Source organism: Osmerus eperlanus, chromosome 25 (genome assembly GCF_963692335.1).
Source record: "Osmerus eperlanus chromosome 25, fOsmEpe2.1, whole genome shotgun sequence".
In the NCBI taxonomy this organism is placed as follows: domain Eukaryota; kingdom Metazoa; phylum Chordata; class Actinopteri; order Osmeriformes; family Osmeridae; genus Osmerus; species Osmerus eperlanus.
This window is the reverse complement of record NC_085042.1, coordinates 10,372,320-10,396,117: the sequence shown is the minus strand read 5'-3', so window position 1 is coordinate 10,396,117 and position 23,798 is coordinate 10,372,320. Positions and strand designations below refer to the sequence as shown.

Sequence of the window (23,798 nt, the reverse complement as noted above, 5' to 3'; positions counted from 1 at the left end):
GAGGTCCATGTGACACCTACTCTTATAAACACACAAGCAGAGCCTTAAAACGAGGGCAAGTTCAACTCTACGTCAGACCTAATGTAAACACATGGCTAAACAGATACTAAATGGCAAGTTCTGGGAAGCAAATATTCAACAAATGATATTAATCTTTCAAGACCAGTTTCTATGCGTACCTGTTTTGTGCTCAAGTATATGTTGGTAACACCCATAGAGTAATAGCACACAGAAAGTAGTGGAAGTATCGCAACTAGGTATTCCAGTTACCAAGCTTGTCCTTGTAATTCTCTGTATGACCCAACTGGACGCTTTCATACTATAAAATGTCATAATTACTATACATAGATATAGGGATTGTATTAATGTATAGTAAAAAGTTCTCTCAATCCAAATCCCCAGTTAAGAGTTCAGAAAAATCTGGCTTGTTCACATGGCTACACTTGTCTGAAACAGGCCATTGCCCTTTGCTAAACCTTCCCTTCAGGTTAATTTAAGTATTTCCCACCCCTCCTCTAAGGGGTAAGCATGACTCTTCACATTTGACCTAATTGACTACAAAGCACCCTTTAATTGGGGGATTCTCTGAAGAGAGATCATCAGGTTCTGGTACCCCACCATCTCATCCTAAGTACCACATGCTGCCCTGGCTGTGAGCAGGGGGGAGCAGGGGTACTGGAGGGGGAGGAGGGGGTACTGGAGGGGGAGGAGGGGGTACTGGAGGGGGAGGAGGGGGTACTGGAGGGGGAGGAGGGGGTACTGGAGGGGGAGGAGGGGGTACTGGAGGGGGAGCAGGGGGTACTGGAGGGGGAGGAGGGGGTACTGGAGGGGGAGGAGGGGGTACTGGAGGGGGAGGAGGGGGTACTGGAGGGGGAGCAGGGGTACTGGAGGGGGAGGAGGGGGTACTGGAGGGGGAGCAGGGGGTACTGGAGGGGGAGGAGGGGTACTGGAGGGGGAGGAGGGGGTACTGGAGGGGGAGCAGGGGTACTGGAGGGGGAGGAGGGGGTACTGGAGGGGGAGCAGGGGTACTGGAGGGGGAGGAGGGGGTACTGGAGGGGGAGCAGGGGGTACTGGAGGGGGAGGAGGGGGTACTGGAGGGGGAGCAGAGGTACTGGAGGGGGAGGAGGGGGTACTGGAGGGGGAGGAGGGGGTACTGGAGGGGGAGGAGGGGGTACTGGAGGGGGAGCAGGGGTACTGGAGGGGGAGGAGGGGGTACTGGAGGGGGAGCAGGGGTACTGGAGGGGGAGGAGGGGGTACTGGAGGGGGAGCAGGGGTACTGGAGGGGGAGGAGGGGGTACTGGAGGGGGAGCAGGGGGTACTGGAGGGGGAGCAGGGGTACTGGAGGGGGAGGAGGGGGTACTGGAGGGGGAGGAGGGGGTACTGGAGGGGGAGCAGAGGTACTGGAGGGGGAGGAGGGGGTACTGGAGGGGGAGGAGGGGGTACTGGAGGGGGAGCAGAGAGTACTGGCTCCACAGTGTTGGGTCCTCTCAGGGCTCCATCATGACTTGCCTGCTCCAGCCAGGAAGGGGACAGAGCCAAACAGGTCCTCAGGGACAAGGGGCGGGGGGGCGGGCGCTCTGTCCACGGGCTTGCCTGCAGAGCAGGGGAGGGACTGATTTACACAGACAACACCAACTCCTACCAAGAAGATCAAATCTCTGGAAGAGTTCAGGATTCAGAGAATTAATTCAAAAAATACAACAATTCAAATACAAACATTTTAAAACTCCACAGTGCCAAGACTGGAAAAGGTGCTGTGAGGACAGTTGCTGTCCCAGTACTGGCATGGTGAATCAGATTTGAGAGTGTTTGTATTTGAGTGGTTGCGTGTGTGCGTGACATACTTGCTCTGAGAAGGTCAAACTCTCGGTCCAGCAGTTCCTCCTCGGTGAGCCTGGAGAAGTTGTCCTCTCCGAAGGGGTTCCAGCGAGACATGTCTGGGGGGATGCTGACGGCACCCTGGGTGGGAGGGGTCACCAGGGGGGTCACCACCTCGGGGGCCTGAGGGGGGGTCACCATGCTAGGGGCTCTGAGGGGGAGATGCTGGGTGAGGCTTTTGTGCTGGCTGGAGGTGGAGTGTGTGTGTGTGTGTGTGTAGCCATGTTGTCCATCATTTTTCAACACTGCACCAACACTAGTCCCAGAGTCCTACACTAGTAGAATCCTACACTACCCACAGTCCAACACTAGTTCACATCACTACGTTACCTGTTGTTGGTGTATGGAGGGTCCACAGGTGGAGATCCTGACAGGTGAACAGGTCCAGCCCCGGCAGGGCTGCAGGAGCCCAGGGGCAGCTGAAGGTCCAGAGGGGAGGCCAGGTATGGGAGCGGCTGGGGGCTGTGCAGCTGCTGCTGGACGAAGGCCTGCTGGTACTGGTGCATCTGGTGGAGGGAACAAGGACATTGAATTACCCAGCTGCAGGTAATACAGGATACTGCACATGGTTTAGTACAGTCCTACACTACCCCACATTCCTACACTAGTACAGTCCTACACTAGTACAGCCCTACACTACCCACATTCCTACACTAGTACAGTCCTACACTAGTACAGTCCTACACTAGTACAGTCCTACACTAGTACAGCCCTACACTACCCACATTCCTACACTAGTACAGCCCTACACTAGTACAGCCCTACACTAGTACAGCCCTACACTACCCACATTCCTACACTAGTACAGCCCTACACTAGTACAGCCCTACACTAGTACAGCCCTACACTACCCACATTCCTACACTAGTACAGCCCTACACTAGTACAGCCCTACACTACCCACATTCCTACACTAGTACAGCCCTACACTAGTACAGCCCTACACTACCCACATTCCTACACTAGTACAGCCCTACACTAGTACAGCCCTACACTACCCACATTCCTACACTAGTACAGCCCTACACTAGTACAGCCCTACACTACCCACATTCCTACACTAGTACAGCCCTACACTAGTACAGCCCTACACTACCCACATTCCTACACTAGTACAGCCCTACACTAGTACAGTCCTACACTAGTACAGTCCTACACTAGTACAGTCCTACACTAGTACAGTCCTACACTTGTCCTACCATGGAGACATGGAAGCAACAGCACTCAAATTTAGCTTCCCTGAACACTTCAGAAGAGAGGGAGAAAGATTATAGAAATAAAGAGAGAGCAAGGCAGAGATCCCAACAGTGTAATTGCTTCATATGTCACGATTTAACACACAGAAATTGGTCGATCCCCCCCTCCTATCCCCTGGTGGTTGTGAGTGGAGAGCAGATTGCCTCAGAAATTAAACAGATGGTAACCGTTCGGTGGAAAGAAGCTTAAAAATTGCGCCGCCTTTACATCATGTATTTGGAAGCCTTGTGTTTGCTTTTGAGTGGAGGGTATGTAAAGAGCGTTCTTAAGGACTTTTTTTAGTTAAGGAGTTAAGACGTTACAGCTGATCTGCACACACGCTAGAATCAAAGCCGAGTTTTACTTTGTATTCGGTTTGTTAAGATTCGGTATGTTGAAAGAAAGGATATTTTAAAGACCACCCCAATTGAATGTGAATCTTGTTTAAGATATTACACCGGTTACAAAACTGTTGCTCTACTGTTCTTTACTGCCCGTCAAGCATCACAACATGTCACTGGTTAGACTAGGGTTGGACTGTAGTGTAGTGGAACTGGTTATAATCTCACTATGGCTGTGTAGGGTTAGGGTTACCATGGCTGTGTAGGGTTAGGGTTATCATAGCTGTGCAGGGTTAGGGTTACCATGGCTGTGCAGGGTTAGGGTTACCATGGCTGTGTAGGGTTAGGGTTACCATGGCTGTGTAGGGTTAGGGTTATCATAGCTGTGCAGGGTTAGGGTTACCATGGCTGTGCAGGGTTAGGGTTACCATGGCTGTGTAGGGTTAGGGTTACCATGGCTGTGTAGGGTTAGGGTTATCATAGCTGTGTAGGGTTAGGGTTACCATGGCTGTGTAGGGTTAGGGTTACCATGGCTGTGTAGGGTTAGGGTTACCATGGCAGTGTAGTGGGCCTGGGCCTGGTGTTGATACAGCGGCTGCATCATCATGTGCTGCTGCAAGGCCTGCTGGTACTGAGGAGGGAGGAGGGAGGGGAGAGAGAAGGGGGCATATGAACACAACAAATTAAACATTATGGAGTAGATCCCATTTCGGAGTAGAATGTGGACAAATGTACCAGCAAAAACATACTTAAAGGCAAAAACAAAGAATAGGCAACAATATCTGATGTCACCACATTAATCTCACACTGGCTTAGTGTGGGGTTGCTGCTGTTGTGTGTGTGTGTGTGTGTGTACCTGGAGGTATTGGAACTGTTGTGCGTTTGCCTGAACAGTATGTTGTTGTAGTTGCTGAAGTCGCAGGTCTCCTGGCTGCAGTTGCTGCAGAACACGATTCTGCTGGCTGCTCTGCTGCAGGCTGCTCTGCTGCAGGCTGCTCTGCTGCAGGCTGCTCTGCTGCAGGCTGCTCTGCTGCAGGCTGCTCTGCTGCAGGCTGCTCTGCTGCAGGCTGCTCTGCTGCAGGCTGCTCTGCTGCAGGCTGCTCTGCTGCTGGGGCTGCTGTGTCAGCATGACTGAAGGCCCGTTCCCAGGAGTTGGAGCTGCAGCATGCAGGAACATGCACACAGAATACCACTTTAGGAAGGTAGAACAGAGAGAACAGAATACCAAAACAATGACAGCACATTTGTGCTACTTCTGCATGATCTCGTCCATGGATCCAAAAGAAACATTAAGTAAAAGAAAAGGATTGTGAATACATGTTCATGTGCCATGCGTTTACATGTTCGAGGGTGTGTGCATGTGGACTGTTTGCATCTGTGCACCTTTCTGGCCGTTGCTGACGGGGGCAGAAGGCACGGGCATCTTGGCTGGGGGGACGGTGGGGAGGGCGTTGCTGCCGGCCGCTTTCGGACGCTGCCTCGGGGCGATGGAGGTCTCCGTAGGGCCCACGCTCTCAGTTATCCTGGAACCACCAGAAACACTCTCATTATCCTGGAACCACCAGAAACACACTCATTATCCTGGAACCACCAGAAACACTCTCATTATCCTGGAACCACCAGAAACACTCATTATCCTGGAACCACCAGAAACACTCATTATCCTGGAACCACCAGAAACACACTCATTATCCTGGAACCACCAGAAACACTCATTATCCTGGAACCACCAGAAACACTCATTATCCTGGAACCACCAGAAACACTCATTATCCTGGAACCACCAGAAACACTCATTATCCTGGAACCACCAGAAACATTCTCATTATCCTGGAACCACCAGAAACACTCATTATCCTGGAACCACCAGAAACATTCTCATTATCCTGGAACCACCAGAAACATTCTCATTATCCTGGAACCACCAGAAACATTCTCATTATCCTGGAACCACCAGAAACACACTCATTATCCTGGAACCACCAGAAACACTCTCATTATCCTGGAACCACCAGAAACACACTCATTATCCTGGAACCACCAGAAACACTCTCATTATCCTGGAACCACCAGAAACACTCTCATTATCCTGGAACCACCAGAAACACACATTATCCTGGAACCACCAGAAACACTCATTATCCTGGAACCACCAGAAACAGTCATTATCCTGGAACTACCAGAAACACACTCATTATCCTGGAACCACCAGAAACACACTCATTATCCTGGAACCACCAGAAACACACTCATTATCCTGGAACCACCAGAAACACACTCATTATCCTGGAACCACTGTGAAAATGGACCCCAAGTACAACCATCACACACGGGTCATGGTCAGGTGCTACACCTGAGGTGTACCTGGCTTTTGTCATGCTCCTCCTGGCTGCGACCTCGCTGGCGGTTAGCGGCTCTGGAAGTGCTGTGGGCAGGGGAGAGCTCTGAGGAGAGGAACACACAGTACATCAACACACTGCTGAAGAACGCTGATCGTGACAAACCCAACAAGGTATTACTGCCACAAGGACCTAACTAATACCTGCATGAGGAGAAATAAGCTACAAACATTAAAGTTCAAAAAAAGTTATGTTTCTTTAAGGTGGGAAAGAGGCAGTGTTTGAAACCACTTACAAAGAGGTTTGGCACTGGGCAGTCCTTCCCAGCAAACTTGAAGGCAAAGTAGGAGACTTGATAGATGTCAGGCCTCTTCTCCTGCTCCGGCTCAAGCATGTATCCTGAACAGTGGGAGGAGACGGAGGATCTAGTCTCAAACCGACATCTAGCCATCAAGAGAATCTGAACATGTTAACAAATGATCCCATTCGGTTGTAAGGTATGTTCATATCTGCAGCTGCCACATTTGGCCACAAGGGGGAGCTATTGACTAAATTTGGACATGCGAAAAGTTCTCTTCAGGACAAATTAATATTACATGTGATTTATGGAAATATGGTGATCGATGGCATTGCTTGATTGATGTGGCTGATTGTGGTTTGTTATTTTGATAATCGGAGAAAAAGTTCTACTTACTGATTAAGCAGTGCAGCTTGAAGGAGAATTTGGAATTATCCGGAATGATAAAGGATCCGTCACATATGGCAACTTGACTCTCCCCAAACGGGAGAGAGAAGAAGCACAGCTTGTACAACAAGCATCCAAGTGCCTGCAACACACAACACAGTCAGACGCAGCAACCACAAAGCAAGGATTTGTTGTTAAATAATCGCCCGCACATCGAAGCTTCTTTATGATCCCAATCTGGCAAGTTCTTTGAAATACACTAGAACTCACCAAGCACACCTCTGTCATGTACCTCGAGTTATAGAGTGTTTCCATCTGGCTAAGCTCTTCACTCCTCAATATTCTGTCTATTTCAGACTTGGCTTTTTAGCTGACATAGTCATGAAAGATGAAAGGGAATGCAGAATTAGCCTGGGCAGGCAGGCAGGCTGAAGAGTCCATGTTTCATTAGTCATCAGACAGGCCCAGCTGGGTTAGTAGCCTTGATGGTCCCTTCCTGCAGACAGGCCTCCCCACGACTGTATAACCAGTATGACTATATAACCAGTATGACTGTATAACCAGTATGACTGTATAACCAGTATGACTGTATAACCAGTATGACTGTATAACCAGTATGACTGTATAACCAGTATGACTGTATAACCAGTATGACTGTATAACCAGTATGACTGTATAACCAGGATGTGTTTGGGACACATCAGTCAAGTCAAGTCAATTTTATTGATCCCACTAGGGGAAATTTGTTTGTAGACAGGTATTAAAACACATTCAATCCATCATAAAATACTACATAAACAGCATACCTGACACCACACAAGACAACACACAATACATTACAATACAGTACAAGGATCACTTAATGTTGAAAACCCAGAATAAGTTCCGTCCATAAATACTTCATGCCATTCATTTATGCACATTTAGCCTCCCAATAGCAAAACAAAAGAGTCCCCAAATTGTTTTGTTCTGTGGGTGGGAGCTCTATACCTTCTTCCTGAAGGCAAGAGCTCAAACTCCGCCTTCAGGGGATGGTCAGTACCAGCCGATATGGACTGGGTCTTCCTTACAACCTGCCGAACATAAAGCTCAGAGAGCTGGACTTGGTTTACCGCAATGACTTTACTGGCCACTCTGACAAGCCGATCAAGCCTGTTCTTATTAGCCAGATTCAGATTCCCAAACCATACCACCACACAAAATGACTCAATAAAAGTTCTATAAAACAGCGTCATCATTTTTCTCAGGAAATAGAGACGTTGCTGTACCTTTTTTTAAATGGCATCTGTGTTGTTCTGAAAGCACAGCCTGTTATCAAACACACACCAGCTAGACACAGGAAATTGGTTTCCACATCACTGCTAATTTCCAGGCTTTATGTCTGCTGTGCTGGTGTCTCTCCTACAGCACAGAAAGTCCCCCAAAACCTTAACCTCTTGCCTGGTAACCTGCCTGACCAGCAATGATGGGTAACCTATAGGAATGCAGGAAGGCAGGAGTGACTGAGAGGAAGGACATGATCAACCAGGCTCCTCCCCTGGTTTCCTAGAGAGACGCTGTGGTCAGACATGTGGTAAGCTTGCTAGCCAGTCAGCACCTGCCAACTGCTGCGATAACAGACACATCCTTAGAAGCTGTTACTTACTCTGCATGTATTTATGCCAACTACAAATTGAGGTCCGAGTTAGTGACCATCAGCCTAGATGTTGCTTGGTACCTGATGGCTACAAACATGGCCCAGGCTTACCCAAACAGAACTACATGGATTAGCCTACTGTAGTAAAGATGCATTATTCAAACAGGTTTGGTTGCAATCACCGGCAGGAGGCCAAACCAGCTTTGCTTGGAAACACACTTACCCATATATCTGCCTTAGGGGTGATGGGTTTCCCCGTATACAGATTAATCATCTCTGGGGCTCGATATGACAGGGTTGTGTACCTGCAAGGAGACAATAGGACGTGGTCAGAGAGGTAAAGGTCAAACTGCAGCAGGGCAAAGGAGGCGAGGGAAGATTTGTGCACACACACACACACACACACACACACTAATCTAACTATGAAGTGGTATAACAAAGTAGAATAAAGACAGGAATCTGTGTGTATCTGTGGGGTGAATATCTCAGTAACCAGGGACTAAGAGTGTCTGCTAAATGACTAAATGACAAGCAGCCAAAGGGAATGGCGCTAGTGTGGAGAGAAGGTGGGAGGAGTTAGATGACCTCACAAGCAGCCAAAGGGAATGGCGCTAGTGTGGAGAGAAGGTGGGAGGAGTTAGATGACCTCACAAGCAGCCAGAGGGCATGGCGCTAGTGTGGAGAGAAGGTGGGAGGAGTTAGATGACCTCACAAGCAGCCAGAGGGCATGGCGCTAGTGTGGAGAGAAGGTGGGAGGAGTTAGATGACCTCACAAGCAGCCAAAGGTCATGGCGCTAGTGTGGAGAGAAGGTGGGAGGAGTTAGATGACCTCACAAGCAGCCAGAGGGCATGGCGCTAGTGTGGAGAGAAGGTGGGAGGAGTTAGATGACCTCACAAGCAGCCAGAGGGCATGGCGCTAGTGTGGAGAGAAGGTGGGAGGAGTTAGATGACCTCACAAGCAGCCAGAGGGCATGGCGCTAGTGTGGAGAGAAGGTGGGAGGAGTTAGATGACCTCACAAGCAGCCAAAGGTCATGGCGCTAGTGTGGAGAGAAGGTGGGAGGAGTTAGATGACCTCACAAGCAGCCAGAGGGCATGGCGCTAGTGTGGAGAGAAGGTGGGAGGAGTTAGATGACCTCACAAGCAGCCAGAGGGCATGGCGCTAGTGTGGAGAGAAGGTGGGAGGAGTTAGATGACCTCACAAGCAGCCAGAGGGCATGGCGCTAGTGTGGAGAGAAGGTGGGAGGAGTTAGATGACCTCACAAGCAGCCAGAGGGCATGGCGCTAGTGTGGAGAGAAGGTGGGAGGAGTTAGATGACCTCACAAGCAGCCAGAGGGCATGGCGCTAGTGTGGAGAGAAGGTGGGAGGAGTTTCCCAAACATGACTTCCAAAACAGACAAGCAGAGACGGAAGGTATTTGTACATTGTTACTTTTATCTTTCACTCCTTACATTTTGTACATAAATATCTGTACTTTACTTCACAATTTATTTTTCTGATAAATTCTTAATCCTTTAAATACTTAAATTCTTGACACAAATATCTGTGCTTTCTACTTCTTACATTTTAAAACTGTGTAAAACAGTTGTATTACACTGATTACACTTTGTACACTGTTATTACACTGTTATTACACTGTTATTACACTGTTATTACACTGTTATTACACTTATTACACTGTTAGTGTTATTATGCATTGTTATTCCACTGCTATTCCACTGTTACACATTGCTACCATGCTGTTTTTACAGTTTTATTAGTGTTATTACAGTTTTATTAGTGTTATTACTAGTGGTGGGCATAGATTAATTTTTTAAATCTAGATTAATCTCACTGTAATCTTGGCGTTAATTTAGATTAATCTAGATTAAAATGGCTCATTTGAATTCCGCCGAAGACATTCAGAATATGTGTGCTACCCAAATAATGACTAAAAGCGGAGTCAGGTGGCTGAGCGGTTAGGGAATCGGGCTAGTAATCCGAAGGTTGCCAGTTCGATTCCCGGTCAGGCCAACTGACGTTGTGTCCTTGGGCAAGGCACTTCACCCTACTTGCTTCGGGGGGAATGTCCCTGTACTTACTGTAAGTCGCTCTGGATAAGAGCGTCTGCTAAATGACTAAATGTACATTTAAATGTAAATGTAAAAGTAAGTCTTTGAGAACGGGTTTCTCAAGCCAGGTGGCGCATTAGACCAGGAGCTCATCTCCTGTTTCCAAAATGCATCACAAACTGCTTGAGAAAGTTGTTCTACTATGATAATTGGTGATGAAAATAAATTATGTTCAATAAGATGTACTTGTGTTTATTAACTGTTTATTAGATTAGTTAGCTTGGCTGATAGAGCTGTGCTGACGGGCTTGCCTCGGTTGCACTCAAACATCGTAGCTTGACGACGACTCTTCCCCTGCGCTACATCAGTGCTTGGCCCGGCATCTTCCGCATTAGCTAAGGGATGCTTTGCGTTTAGGTTGTATTTGAGACTGGAAGAACTCCTACAGTAAACTAATTCCGCATAGCACAAGGTGCAAACAACCTTAGTCTTGTCGAGGTTTCCATTGGGAAGCTTCTTAAAAATACATTTTCCCTGAAGCAAACCAGGCGGCTTCATAGCTGCATCCATGTTAGCACGTCACGTTTGATGTGATAATTTCATACACAAGGCATACACACAGGTTCGAAGACTCGTTCTCGCCCCCTACAGTGCAATTCGGCTAGGTATACATCCGCGCTAAAATATCAAGGTGAAAGTCATCATAGCTTGCGTATATAGACCCAGCTCCAAACCCAACTTTGAGAATAGATTAACGGCGATATTTTTTTTATCGCCGATAAGAGTCGCAGCGCGTTAACGCCGATAACGGCCCACCACTAGTTATTACACTTAATTACGTAAGGCTGGGATTTTTCTGTAGTCAATACTTCAACTTTTACCTGGGTCTTTTAGAACATGAGTATCTGTACTTCTACTTGAGTGAAGGATGTGTACTTTTGCCATCCCTGCAGACAAGTCTGTCGAACAGACCCACAGGATCACAGCTGTTTGCATGTTTGTTTGATTAACCTCTGGGTCTGTATGTAAAAGGCCATTTTATAGGTTTGGTCCCATTTGCTCTCTGTGCAGAAGTTTCTAGAGGTTTCTACCTTGCTAGTGAGAGTAGTCACTTGCGAAGGAGTACAAGGTCAAACTGGGTTTATCGTGAAGTTGTAAATATGATACAGTGACTTATCAGTGCTGTACTTTCAGTAGTAACCCTAACCCACAAGCAAAGTCATAGTTGTAAAATCTGATTTACTGACTTGCAAACACGTTTTAGGGTTAGGGTTAACACACTCACTTCTTGATTTCGTCCTCCACGGCAGTGACTCCATCTTTGTGCGGGAGCAACACTTTGTGTGTGGCGCTCCCAAAGTCACACAGGACGTAGCTCCCCTGGTCGTTCAGCAGGATGTTCTCAACCTGCACAAACACACACACACACACACACGGGCCATGTTTACACAACATTAGCATACACCTCATAACTATTCTCCAACATCCTCATTGGTGGCCAAGCCGCGAAGCCACCTTAAGTGTTTCTACCTTTTCTTATTATTATTATTTCTTATTATTACACATCTTCTTTTGCCATGGGAGTCTATGGCAGCCCCTAGAACCGTATTGTCAGAAGTTGTGAAACTTGGCACACTCTTTGGGACCTGTCCCCTCATCAATTTCACCAAGTTTCATGTCTCCCATTACAACCATCTAGCGCCACCAATGGGTCAAAGTTGAAGGTGTGTTTACTCACGTTACTTTTGAACCATATGCCTCATTTTCCAAAATGAGGTATTGTTGTATTCCCTGGATCAAGACGAGTCCAACCCAGTCCTACCCAGTTATATAGATTCTCCGCCATTTTGAATGTTAAGGAAAAGCGTTTTTTCGCTACTCCTCCTACAATTCTTGTAGAATCTTCTTCAAAATTGCCACAGATGATCTTCAGACCAAGCCTCATAAAAGTTATGCCCTGGATTTCCGCAACCGTTTGTTAGTTACAGCCAATCAAATTGATGTGGCTGAATTGATGTGGCCGCCATTTTGAATATAACGTTTTTTCGCTACCTCTCCTATAAGGTTTGTCCAATCTTCACCAAATTTGGCACATATCATCTTCAGACCAAGCCTCACAAAAGACATCACATGTTTTGATTATCTAAACCTTTTGACTGGAACAGCCAATCAAAGTCGTCAAACAAGCCACCATAAAAGAAGTGAGGTCATATCTCAGCACCTCTTTACTGCATTGACACCAAATTTGGTATAAGGACTAGGGACCCTGTTCTAAAGAGGTCCAAAATAGGTCATGCCATTTCACCTCTAGGTGGTGCTGCAATAAGCAGCACCATTTATCTTCAGATCAAGCCTCACAAACCTTTTCACATTCCGGTAAAGCTGATCAAAGTCGGCGATGAAGATCATATCTCAGGAAATATTTGGTGAATTGACAACAAACTTGGTACAGGTGCTCGGGACCCCGTTTCAAAGAGGTCCACAAAAGGTGGTGTCATCTAACCTCTAGGGGGCGATCCCGTGTCTGACACATATTCAATTGTGATACCAGCTGAATTGATGTGGCCGCCATTTTGAATGAATGAATAAAACGTTTTGGTGAATACCAAATATTCACCTAATTTGGCACAGATTATCTTCAGACCACAATCACCAAATCTGGGACAAATCTGACAACCGCTTGCCACAGGAAAAATTCCTTATATTTTTACGCAGTCACTGAAATCTGATTTCCAGCACTGAGAATAGCTCACTAGGATAAATTGGTGTCCTGGCAACGTCAACGTCAGAGGTTCAAATCCAGCCAAAGCTGACAAGCTTTTCATGTCTCTGATTCTCTGTTTAGCGAGACTATAAGCCACTACAAAAGGAAGCCAGGTACACCGCAGTGACTAGATGTCGAAAGTTTCTTCTGGTTTATCTGACCTGCTTGGCCACCACATTGCTGCTTGCAGCTATATTTCAAGAGTGTGTCCATTTGATATATTCAAGATTTACTGCATTTTATTTTGAGCTCTAAGTATCCAGTGAGACCGAGGGACAGTCAGGTCGGGACTCTGGCCAGATACAGCAGGTCTGGGGACTACAGTGTAATGATGTCAGATACAGCAGGTCTGGGGACTACAGTGTAATGATGTCAGATACAGCAGGTCTGGGGACTACAGTGTAATGATGTCAGATACAGCAGGTCTGGGGACTACAGTGTAATGATGTCAGATACAGCAGGTCTGGGGACTACAGTGTAATGATGTCAGATACAGCAGGTCTGGGGACTACAGTGTAATGATGTCAGATACAGCAGGTCTAGGGACTACAGTGTAATGATGTCAGATACAGCAGGTCTGGGGACTACAGTGTAATGATGTCAGATACAGCAGGTCTGGGGAATACAGTGTAATGATGTCAGATACAGCAGGTCTGGGGACTACAGTGTAATGATGTCAGATACAGCAGGTCTAGGGACTACAGTGTAATGATGTCAGATACAGCAGGTCTGGGGACTACAGTGTAATGATGTCAGATACAGCAGGTCTAGGGACTACAGTGTAATGATGTCAGATACAGCAGGTCTGGGGACTACAGTGTAATGATGTCAGATACAGCAGGTCTGGGGACTACAGTGTAATGATGTCAGATACAGCAGGTCTAGGGACTACAGTGTAATGATGTCAGATACAGCAGGTCTAGGGACTACTGTGTAATGATGTCAGATACAGCAGGTCTGGGGTCTACAGTGTAATGATGTCATCACTGGTCCCAAGAGAAACGGCAAGCAAAAGAAGCCTCAGTGCCTTGAGGTCGTCTTGAAGGACCAGGGCGGGGGGTTGGGATGAGGGTTAGGGTTGGGGTTAAGATTAGGGGTTAAGGTTAGGGGTTGTCTCCTTGCCTTGAGGTCACGGTGGAGGACCGGAGTCTTGCACTGGTGCAGCCGAGCCACCGCCTCACAGGTGTCGCAGAAGATGGTGAGAACCTCGGGCTCGCTGAAGCCCACACCTAGCCTCTCGTTCATCTGCTTCACCACCTGGCCCGCTGGAGACACACACCGACTTCAACTACCAGGACTAGAATGAACTGTGTGGAGATCCCATCAAGAAGTACCATTGAAGGAATGATGGGAGGGAGACAGGAGGAAAGCCTACCTTTACAATACTCCATCAGGATGAGCACCTCCCACACACTGTCAGAGACAGCATTGATGGACGAGTCGAGGTACCCCACTATGTTCTTGTGACCAGACAGCTCCTTCTGCAGACCAAAGGACACAGTTGGAAAACCGATGCATTACATCCCTCTTTTTATTAGTCAACGAGATTACTATTACAGCCATTACAATGTATGATATTGTTGTAAAGTTCAAAGGTAAATACGATAAGGAGTTGCAGAGCCCAATTCTTTCATGATGTAGCCTATTAACAATTGCGATAACTAAGCTTAACCTGGCGTTACATTACATTTAGTCAATTAGCAGACACCCTTATCCAGAGCGACTTACAGTAAGTACAGGGACCGTCCCCCGAGGCAAGTAGGGTGAAGTGCCTTGCCCAAGGACACAACGTCATTTGGCACGGCCGTGAATCAAACTGGCAACCTTCTGATTACTAGCCCGCTTCCCTAACCGCTCAGCCACCTGACTCCCTACACATATTGATTTCTACATGTTGGGCTCAGGACCACAGTGTTGATGACCTCACCATGATGGTGACCTCCCTCCTGTAGATGTTCAGATCGGGGACATTGTTCACATACATCCTTTTCAGGGCACATCGGACGCCAGCGTGCGTGCGAGCCAGGAACACCACGGAGAAGCCCCCTGTGGAGGCAGAGCGGAAGAGCAGGGTTAGGGAGGAGGAAGGTTGTGATGATATTCAGATCCAGACAGACACAAAGTGAAATATGTCATGTTGTTGCTGAAGCATTAGAAGATGCTCGTGTGTCTCTGAATACAGCCGTTCTTCCAAAAACCGACTGGTCTGTGGACCTACTGCTACACAAGGTGAAGCTTGCAGATCCTCTCAGTCCAGCCCGGAGGCAGCAGATGCTCTGTTCACCAGGCTGAATCTGCCAACATCCAGACGGGTCCTTCCAGCTCATAATGAGAACGACCAGGCAAGCAAAATCACTTGTGACATAACATGGCATCTCAGTAAGCTTCCCTCCTTCCCTCCAGCTGCACTGCTTCAAGTTCAAGTCTTTTATTGTCAGATGCACAAAACAACACAGGGTCAGACTGGGCACTGGAATTCTTTGGACAAGACAACACAAAGCAACCTGACATGACATAACATATAAGTTCTCAGAACATAGGTGTAACCTATGATAAGCTAACATAATAAATCTACTAAATATACAAAATAATAAATACAGTATACTAAACCTATAATACACATAATATCCTATACTAACCTTATAACCTACAATAACCTAGAGACAAGCTCCCTCCACAGCCAGCAGGTAGAGGCAAACAAAGGAGGCCACTTCAGAATGAGACGCTCTCCAGAGCAACAGGGTGAATAGGAAGTTGGTCAAGTTGGCTGACATGACCAAGACTCAACTGAGATGACATGCTAATGACTGACAATGGTCCACTGCTGTTCTAGGAGGCAGGATGTCACTCTTGACAATGACAGCCATTATTAAAGACTACAGTGAGTGTAAAACAAGTCAGGGTGAGATAGTGAGCAGAGCGTGAACACACCAGGGAACATAGCAACTGCTCTGACAACAGAACACCAACAGGAAGGGTTGTGATGCACTCAGCAGCATTAAGGCTGAAACACCTTGTACTCTTAAAGATGCACTAGGACATTAAAGTGATGCGTGAAGGGGAGGAGATAAAGACCAACGTCTGGGAAGAAAATATAATATTTTCTCCTGAGCAGAGAACATGCTGTTCTAGAAGGTTCCTGTCAGTGGTCTTATCTGTAACTTATTTTGTGTAATGTATTTCATCTTGACAACTTGACTAATGACAAAAATATGGAAATGGAAAAAATAAGCTAAAAAAACAACTAAAGTAAGGGGTTAAATTAGGGAACAGGACAGCTATGATTCAGGTTAACAACAGTTTATACAGTAGCATTACCAGGTTAATCATATTTGTTCCGGAAATGTTTTAACAGTGTTACCCAGTGGAACATTCATCCCCAGGAGGTTTCTGTGGAGCAGACACAGAGAAGGCTAGTTTCTACTGTAGCTCCAACACAGCAGGAATCAAACCTGTAGCTCCAACACAGCAGGAATCAAACCTGTTTGTCGGCTTCGAATGTTGTTTATTGATTTAACCCCCCCCCCCATGCAAGCCAAACAGCTGGGTTGAGCTCACAGTGATCTCCTAACCCTAACCCTAACCCAACAAAGCAGGACTGGAACGCCTGGCAGAGGAATCACATGACAGAAATTATTGTGTAAAAGCTGTGTTGAAAAGCAGAAGTGTGCTGGTGTAGGTTGAGGTAGTTTATGACTCCAGATGACTGAACAGGCATGTCGGTCTGTCTACTGGTTGGAGTTGAACAAAATGGCAGAGAATAATGACATCTACTCAGTTGTACTCATCCATATGCTTCACATCCATCCTCAGAGATTCATACACCAGCTGTTGCCTGCATTTAGCAGAGGGGGGACTTTTATTGTGAAGTGGGGACGTATTGTGCTGGTCCCTTCAGCAGGCGGTGCAGTCTGGGGCAGACACAGGTGGCCTCCGAGAGGCCCCAAGACCAGCCAGCCAGACCAGCCAGCCAGGCCAGCCAGACCAGCCAGCCAGACCTGCCTGCTCGACTCTGCTGATGGAGGCCATATGCTCCAGGCTCAGGTTCTCTGAATCCGTCCCAGGGTCTTTGTTGCCTGCCTCTGCAGTGCCAAGCATGGAGCCGGGGCCACAGAGGCCATTATTCCACCAGGGTGCCTCTGGAGGGATGATTTGTTAGGAGGCTTTGTGCCCAGAGAACCAACTCTCTGAATAAATAGGGAGAGGGGGGGCTGCAAAAGAACACAAAAGGGTGGCTCGCTGCACAGGAGATTGGCTTGGCGTGGCCACGGGAACAACAAGGTTGTCTTTGACTGACTGACATTCAGACGGTTAGCAGACAAGATACCATTGCTCTGCGAGGGCTGATCCCCATGAAAGCAGTCCTGTTATTAACCAAGACTGCAAAGCGTGACACCATCCCAAACTAGTCTTACAGAGTAAAACTAAAAACCTTCAGTTTCCACTTCTTACAAAGAATGTGTTTTCAGAAACTCCTCTCTAGCAATGGATGAATCCATGCAGGTCAAATTCCACTCATACCCAACCAACTGGCTCAGCACGTTTGTCAGCAAAAGCAAAAACATTGTTTTAGTCTAGTCTTGTCCATGAGGGAGTTGTGGGGAAGCGTTGCAGTGTGACAGCACCGTCAGGAGAGAGAGTGACTGAACAGAGGAGTGGGCTGGTCAGAGGAGAGGACTGGTCCACATTACTGGGGAATTTTCTAACCCCTTCAGAGCATGACATCACTACATGACATCACTACATGACATCACTACAGCAGCTCAGCGAAGCCCCACCAACTACCCACCTAACCCTAACCCAGAGGGCCTGAGGTATGTGTCACGTGACTCTACTGAGCTCAGCATGGGGACAGATGTTCTCCCTCTGAGTTATGATGTCATCCCCGACCGCCCTCTGTTATTACGAGCTTCCACTCTCTCTGGGCCCCTAGAGATGCCCCCCCCCCCCCAGACACTCTCACACCCCAGAGGGGGTCTCAACACCGGCTAAATCATGGAAAAGCATAAAATCAGATATTATTCAAATGACTTTACATTTTAACCCTCGTGCTGCCTTCGGGTCACATGACCCAAAGGTTCATAACGAATCATCGTTGTGTTTACCCAATTTTACCCAATACAAAAACAAATTAAAATAATTTTCTTTTAACCTTTGCAATGTGGGGGGTCTGAGACAGCCTAGCTGTTAAAAGAAAATGCTTCACTTTGTCTTTGTATGCGGTAAATCTGTCGCAATACGACGGTGGGTCACAATGACTGATGGGTCAGAATGACCCGAAGATAACACAAGGGTTAAAGAAAGAAAAAAAGACATGATTTAGAGTATACAATGGAGTGTCCCTTTTCCCCTGTATGACCTGCTTTACATGCAAGCTTCTAAAACAGCCCAGAAATAGCCTATTGCTGCACCTACTTAATCTGCATAGAAATATGTCTAGGCTAGTTGAGTAATTATGTTAAACCCTAATGTAGCAACTTGGGTTACTGAGTTCACAAATAGTTAAAGGGAACTTCCTCATGAACTTGAAAATAGAACTGCTGAGATGTATTTTGTATCTGTCATTCCATGTGACCAAGACAGAAAATAAGTGAAGTATGGTTTCCACAGGGCAGGTTTCTCCAGCGCTCCCATCCAGCCCCCCCCCCTTCCTCCAGAGCGCTTTTCCATATGAGCCACAGTCCCATCTTTAACCATCTTCTCAACCAAGGTCGCCAAAAATAAGCTTAGAAGAAAAGTACTTCCAAATATGCATGTTTGAAACATCCTTTCATGTTTATCCATCTGTGAAACAGAAAACACACATGACCTGCAGTCAGCCCTATCCCTGTGCTGGTGGTGCATTTTTCCCAGCTCCCAAACATCACGGTGGTCTTTGTAGACTACTTTCCTCAGTCGAGCAAATATCTGTTCAGAACTTCTCTTGAAAAGGTTCCCCAGAGTCTTCCAAGATTACACTATAATGATGCTCCAAACTCCATGTGTGAAGGTTGCCACTGTAGGGCTGTTTTGGCAGCCCCTTTGTAACTGGTCACCCAGACACTCGTCTGGGACAGTCGTTGATTTGCATGAATGCTAAAATGACAGTCACACCTTAATGACACACCTCTGGAAAGGTGGTCTCAACAGTTGAAGAGGAAGGTGGACCGAGGAAGACTGAAATTATCATTAAAAGTTGTGTTCTTGTAAATATAGTTCTAAACAGCTTTTTATGTCATGTTTGATATGATTTTGTTTCTTATTTTACGTATTACATTCTAGTAATAATTGTAATGCTGTAACATGTACATGTACAGGGTTTACAGAGTTTGTGCTTGCAGCAGACCAACATGTGTTTAACATGTTCCCTTGTCTTGCAAGGGCACCACTTGGTCTACTGCAGCCTTGATTAATGATCCAATTTGAATTTGTATGCGTCAGACAACCTTTCTGTCATATGGCCGGTGTCCCCATTTTAGTCAGGTTTGGGTGTATATAGGAAGAAGTTTTTACCACTCACTTTGAGTTCTGTTTACGATACAGCTCCGGTGCGTTAGGTGCCTAGTCTTCATTGTGAATACTTTAGGGTCAATGCTCTTATCAAGCAGACGATTTTTATCTACACCAGAGTTTCATGTCATTAACTGTTTAGCACTCAAGGTTACAGGTAACGCACTTGTGCACATTTCTAAAATTGGAGTCAGATATTAACGAGTCAATTATCTCCCTGAACATCTAACCAGAATTGAAGGGTTTCCCAAGCCGGGGACAAACACCAAGCGTCTCCGGCCTTACGATCCTCCTACCTACATCACGATGGTGCAGCTCTTGCTGTTGTGGGTTAGAACTCTCACTTTCCCCGCCAGCACCGCGCTGACTCTGCATTCTGCTGGAACCTTCCAGGCAGCAGCTTAACTAGAGCTCTCTATGAAACATAAAGACTCTTGATTCATTCAGGCATCTCCATTCTTACCGTTATTAACCTTCTCTAGGCCTCCTCAACTGACAGTATAAACTAAACAGACTAAAAGGATATTAAACAGGATGTACCTGGAAAAGTCAAATACTGTAGAATGATTTTCCATGTTGCTGAATTTCCTTTCTGAGTCAGAAACCATATTCAGATATCTTAACATTAGGAGAGCCAGACCTGCTCTGTGGTGGATGTGACCAAGCTGCCTCCTGACCTCGTGAGGAAACCTCACATGACATCATTAGAAAGAGACCTAGAATACAATCAAGATGTAAAAGCAGGTTGGAGCATTTCCTACAAGATGGTCACCCCTGCCTGTATTGTCATATCCTCACGTCGAAACACAAGTCTTCACCTCCACCAGCCCTGCTCGACCTCCACCAGCCCTGCTCCACCTCCACCAGCCCTGCTCGACCTCCTCCAGCCCTACTCCACCTCCACCAGCCCTGCTCGACCTCCACCAGCCCTGCTCGACCTCCTCCAGCCCTACTCCACCTCCACCAGCCCTGCTCCACCTCCTCCAGCCCTGCTCGACCTCCACCAGCCCTGCTCCACCTCCACCAGCCCTGCTCCACCTCCTCCAGCCCTGCTCCACCTCCACCAGCCCTGCTCCACCTCCACCAGCCCTGCTCCACCTCCACCAGCCCTGCTCGACCTCCACCAGCCCTGCTCGACCTCCTCCAGCCCTACTCCACCTCCACCAGCCCTGCTCGACCTCCACCAGCCCTGCTCCACCTCCTCCAGCCCTGCTCCACCTCCACCAGCCCTGCTCGACCTCCACCAGCCCTGCTCGACCTCCTCCAGCCCTACTCCACCTCCACCAGCCCTACTCCACCTCCACCAGCCCTGCTCGACCTCCACCAGCCCTACTCCACCTCCTCCAGCCCTACTCCACCTCCACCAGCCCTGCTCCACCTCCATCAGGCATGACGAGGAGATGATGATGGTGGTTCTGGGTCAGATATTTTTAAACCTGTTAACTGGTCCAGCAACAATTATTGGTCAATGTTGTGTAATATGTTACTGAAATGTCATTATGAAAGGGCACAGTGATTACCAGAACAGAGCACAAACAGGTTACCTCACATCATGGAGCTCCCGGCCCTGTCTGGTAATATGACAGTAGGAATAGGTTGGTCTGATGACCACTTCTTCTATGAGAAGTGGAGATTACTCTGGGAAGCTAATAAACTCCTCATAACAAATGTTCATTACCTGAGACAGTAGTTTCTCTACAACAGATACAACTGCTGCCATCTAAACAGAGTCATGTTAGATATTTAAACCCCAATTTTTTTTATTTTGGGTAAGAGATGTTAACATTTTTGGGCAATAACAAAAACGATTACACGAAATGTACTATCGTACACGAACGATTACACTGTCCACTTATGATGCCTGACTGATGCAGGCAGGTGAATAGCAGGCTTTCTTCAATGCATCAAAAGCAGGAAAATATGGGTAATCAATATTGGGCATTTTTAAAGCTAATGCTTAACTGTTAATATAGCATGTTGTTTTGAATATCATTGATGCTCATCATCGTTAATACAATGGGGTGGCTGTGGCTCAGGGGGTAGAGAGGGTTGTCTGTTAATCGCAAGGATGGCGGTTCGATCCCCGACTCCTCCTAGGTCATGTGCCGAAGTATCCTTGAGCAAGACTCTGAACCCCAAGTTGCTCCCGATTGGCAGGCCGGCGCCTTGCATGGTAGCTCGCTGCCGTCGGTATGTGTGAGTGAGAGTATGAATGGGTGAATGAGAGGCAAACATTGTAAAGCGCTTTGAGTGCCGCTAAGGTAGAAAAGCGCTATATAAATGCAGTCCATTTACCATTTACAATGGTGCATCCCTAGCATATTAGGGAGTGTACTCGATCAGTTAGGATGCTTAGAGAAAGCCAGTGTCACTGTGAACTCATTCCAAATGCGTTCCTTTTATGGACCTTGTGAGGAGGATGGGAGGCTTACAACATTGATCCTGTCATGTTTCTCTGCAGAGGGAGCCTGCTTGTTGATACTTGCAGAGGCTTGATCTGGTTCATCTTCTTTCAGTTTTAAGCTCATTATTTATTAGAATCTAATTTCCTACAGATATTAAAACAGGAACTAGAACACAACAGAAACATCGTTGTGAAGAAACAAACCTGAGATGGGCTCCCTTCTCCTGATCACAGAATATGAAGTCACACTCATGACTGGACCGGCCCTAACGTTATAAACATGCCACTCATAAATAATCTCTGCTTCCATGTTAACGTAAGTAGAACAAAACACATCAGATTTGTATCAAAGTTCCACCTCTCATCTGCCTCTCAGCAGACTGGACTATTCTGCCTCTCATCTGCCTCTCCTCAGCAGACTGGACTATTCTGCCTCTCATCTGCCTCTCCTCAGCAGACTGGACTATTCTGCCTCTCATCTGCCTCTCCTCAGCAGACCGGACTATTCTGGGTGATTTCAAGTGATGATTGGAAGAACAACACGGGTGTGAGGTTGTAAGGAGAGGCAGATATGAAGAGGCAGATATGAAGAGGCAGATATGAAGAGGCAGATATGAAGAGGCAGATATGGAGAGGCAGATATGGAGAGGCAGATATGGAGAGGCAGATATGGAGAGGCAGATATGGAGGCCCTAAATGAGCAGACACAAAGCCTCGACCATGGGACCCAGCGCTGCACAGTACCAGCCCTAACACTCTCACAGGCTGCTGGGACAAAAGAGCACAATCTAACCATTCATCACTCGTACAGTATGCAAATAATGTCAAAGGGAGGCATTTTCCCCACGGTCCGCTGCAGGAAGATGGGATGATCAGATGGACCTCAGATGGACCTCAGGCTGCATAGGACCATAACATTGATTGATCGCATTTTTTCAACAGGGAATTGTGAAGACTCATTCAATACAAACATCAAATGTTAGAATCTTAGCTAGGAAGGAACCGTTTAGATGAATTAGTGAGTGATCACCACATTTCCGAAAAACATTTTTACACAATTGTTTTGAGGCAGGCTCTCTGTCAGGTGAACTCTGCGTATCTTTTACAGTATCAGACATTTAAGCTAAACACATCTGCTGATGCCATTTAAATGAAAGAAATCTTTCAAACTGAATTGAAACCACAGCCTGTGTGGACAGCAAGCACACCATGTTACACATAGAACACGTCTAGTCAGTCATGAACTTCTGCCTGAAACTTGTGTTGGACTTTACAGAGGACATTTGTTCACTGAGAACACACCAGCTGTTTGCATGGAAACCCTGTTTGAGCTTCTAGTGTTTACATGATCCTCTGTGGGTCTGCTTGGGTTAGGGCTGTATTATCTGCATGAGGATAGCCTCTCTGAAACCCCCTGGGCCAGGACCAAAATCAGACTGAATCAAAAAGTATGGAAGACGCTTGACCAGACATTCCCAGAACATAAAGTGTCAGTTTCAGGATTACTTGCTGACAGAAAATGGAAATCCTGTGGAGTCAGCGTTCTCTCCAACTGAACACGCCGACAGACCCTCCCTCCCTCGCTCCCTCCTACGCTGCAAGCCTCGTTTGTGGCTCTACATTTACACCTTTAAGGTTGAGCACAAAAGAGATCAAAATGGATCCTGAAAATGTGGGAACTATTATTTCTCCAACTTAAGGTTGAGGTCATTTTGTAAACCTGGTGTTACAGAATTCACTGCTTCTGACAAAAGTCTGGTCTCAGTTTTCCAAGAAGTTGAGTGTGTATGTAAACATAGGCTGTTTGCAATGTACACACACACACACACACACCAAGACCATATGTTCCCGAACAGCACGGCCCCACAAACGGGTCCCCCAAGTTCAGTCTGTCTTTAGTTGGTGTAGCTAGAGGGAAGCCAGTCTGTTTACTAAGGACAGCCTTATACCAAACACAATCTGGCAGAAGCCTTGTG

At 47.0% G+C, this 23,798-nt stretch overlaps 1 protein-coding gene across 1 annotated transcript in view; it reads right to left on the bottom strand.

Annotated features, from left to right (window-relative positions):
* bmp2k (BMP2 inducible kinase) overlaps positions 1-23,798 on the bottom strand; it is a 36,389-nt gene that overhangs the window by 7,362 nt on the left and 5,229 nt on the right. Inside the window, exons 2-15 of the mRNA XM_062452057.1 lie at positions 14,857-14,975; positions 14,305-14,410; positions 14,052-14,194; positions 11,451-11,572; positions 8,339-8,420; positions 6,489-6,621; positions 6,090-6,193; positions 5,820-5,899; positions 4,839-4,978; positions 4,312-4,613; positions 4,009-4,086; positions 2,209-2,384; positions 1,845-2,029; positions 1,506-1,593 (exon numbers count right to left, since the gene is read on the bottom strand). Of these exons, the coding sequence (XP_062308041.1) occupies positions 1,506-1,593; positions 1,845-2,029; positions 2,209-2,384; positions 4,009-4,086; positions 4,312-4,613; positions 4,839-4,978; positions 5,820-5,899; positions 6,090-6,193; positions 6,489-6,621; positions 8,339-8,420; positions 11,451-11,572; positions 14,052-14,194; positions 14,305-14,410; positions 14,857-14,975 (1,858 nt within the window). The remainder of the gene's footprint in view (positions 1-1,505; positions 1,594-1,844; positions 2,030-2,208; positions 2,385-4,008; positions 4,087-4,311; positions 4,614-4,838; positions 4,979-5,819; positions 5,900-6,089; positions 6,194-6,488; positions 6,622-8,338; positions 8,421-11,450; positions 11,573-14,051; positions 14,195-14,304; positions 14,411-14,856; positions 14,976-23,798) is intronic.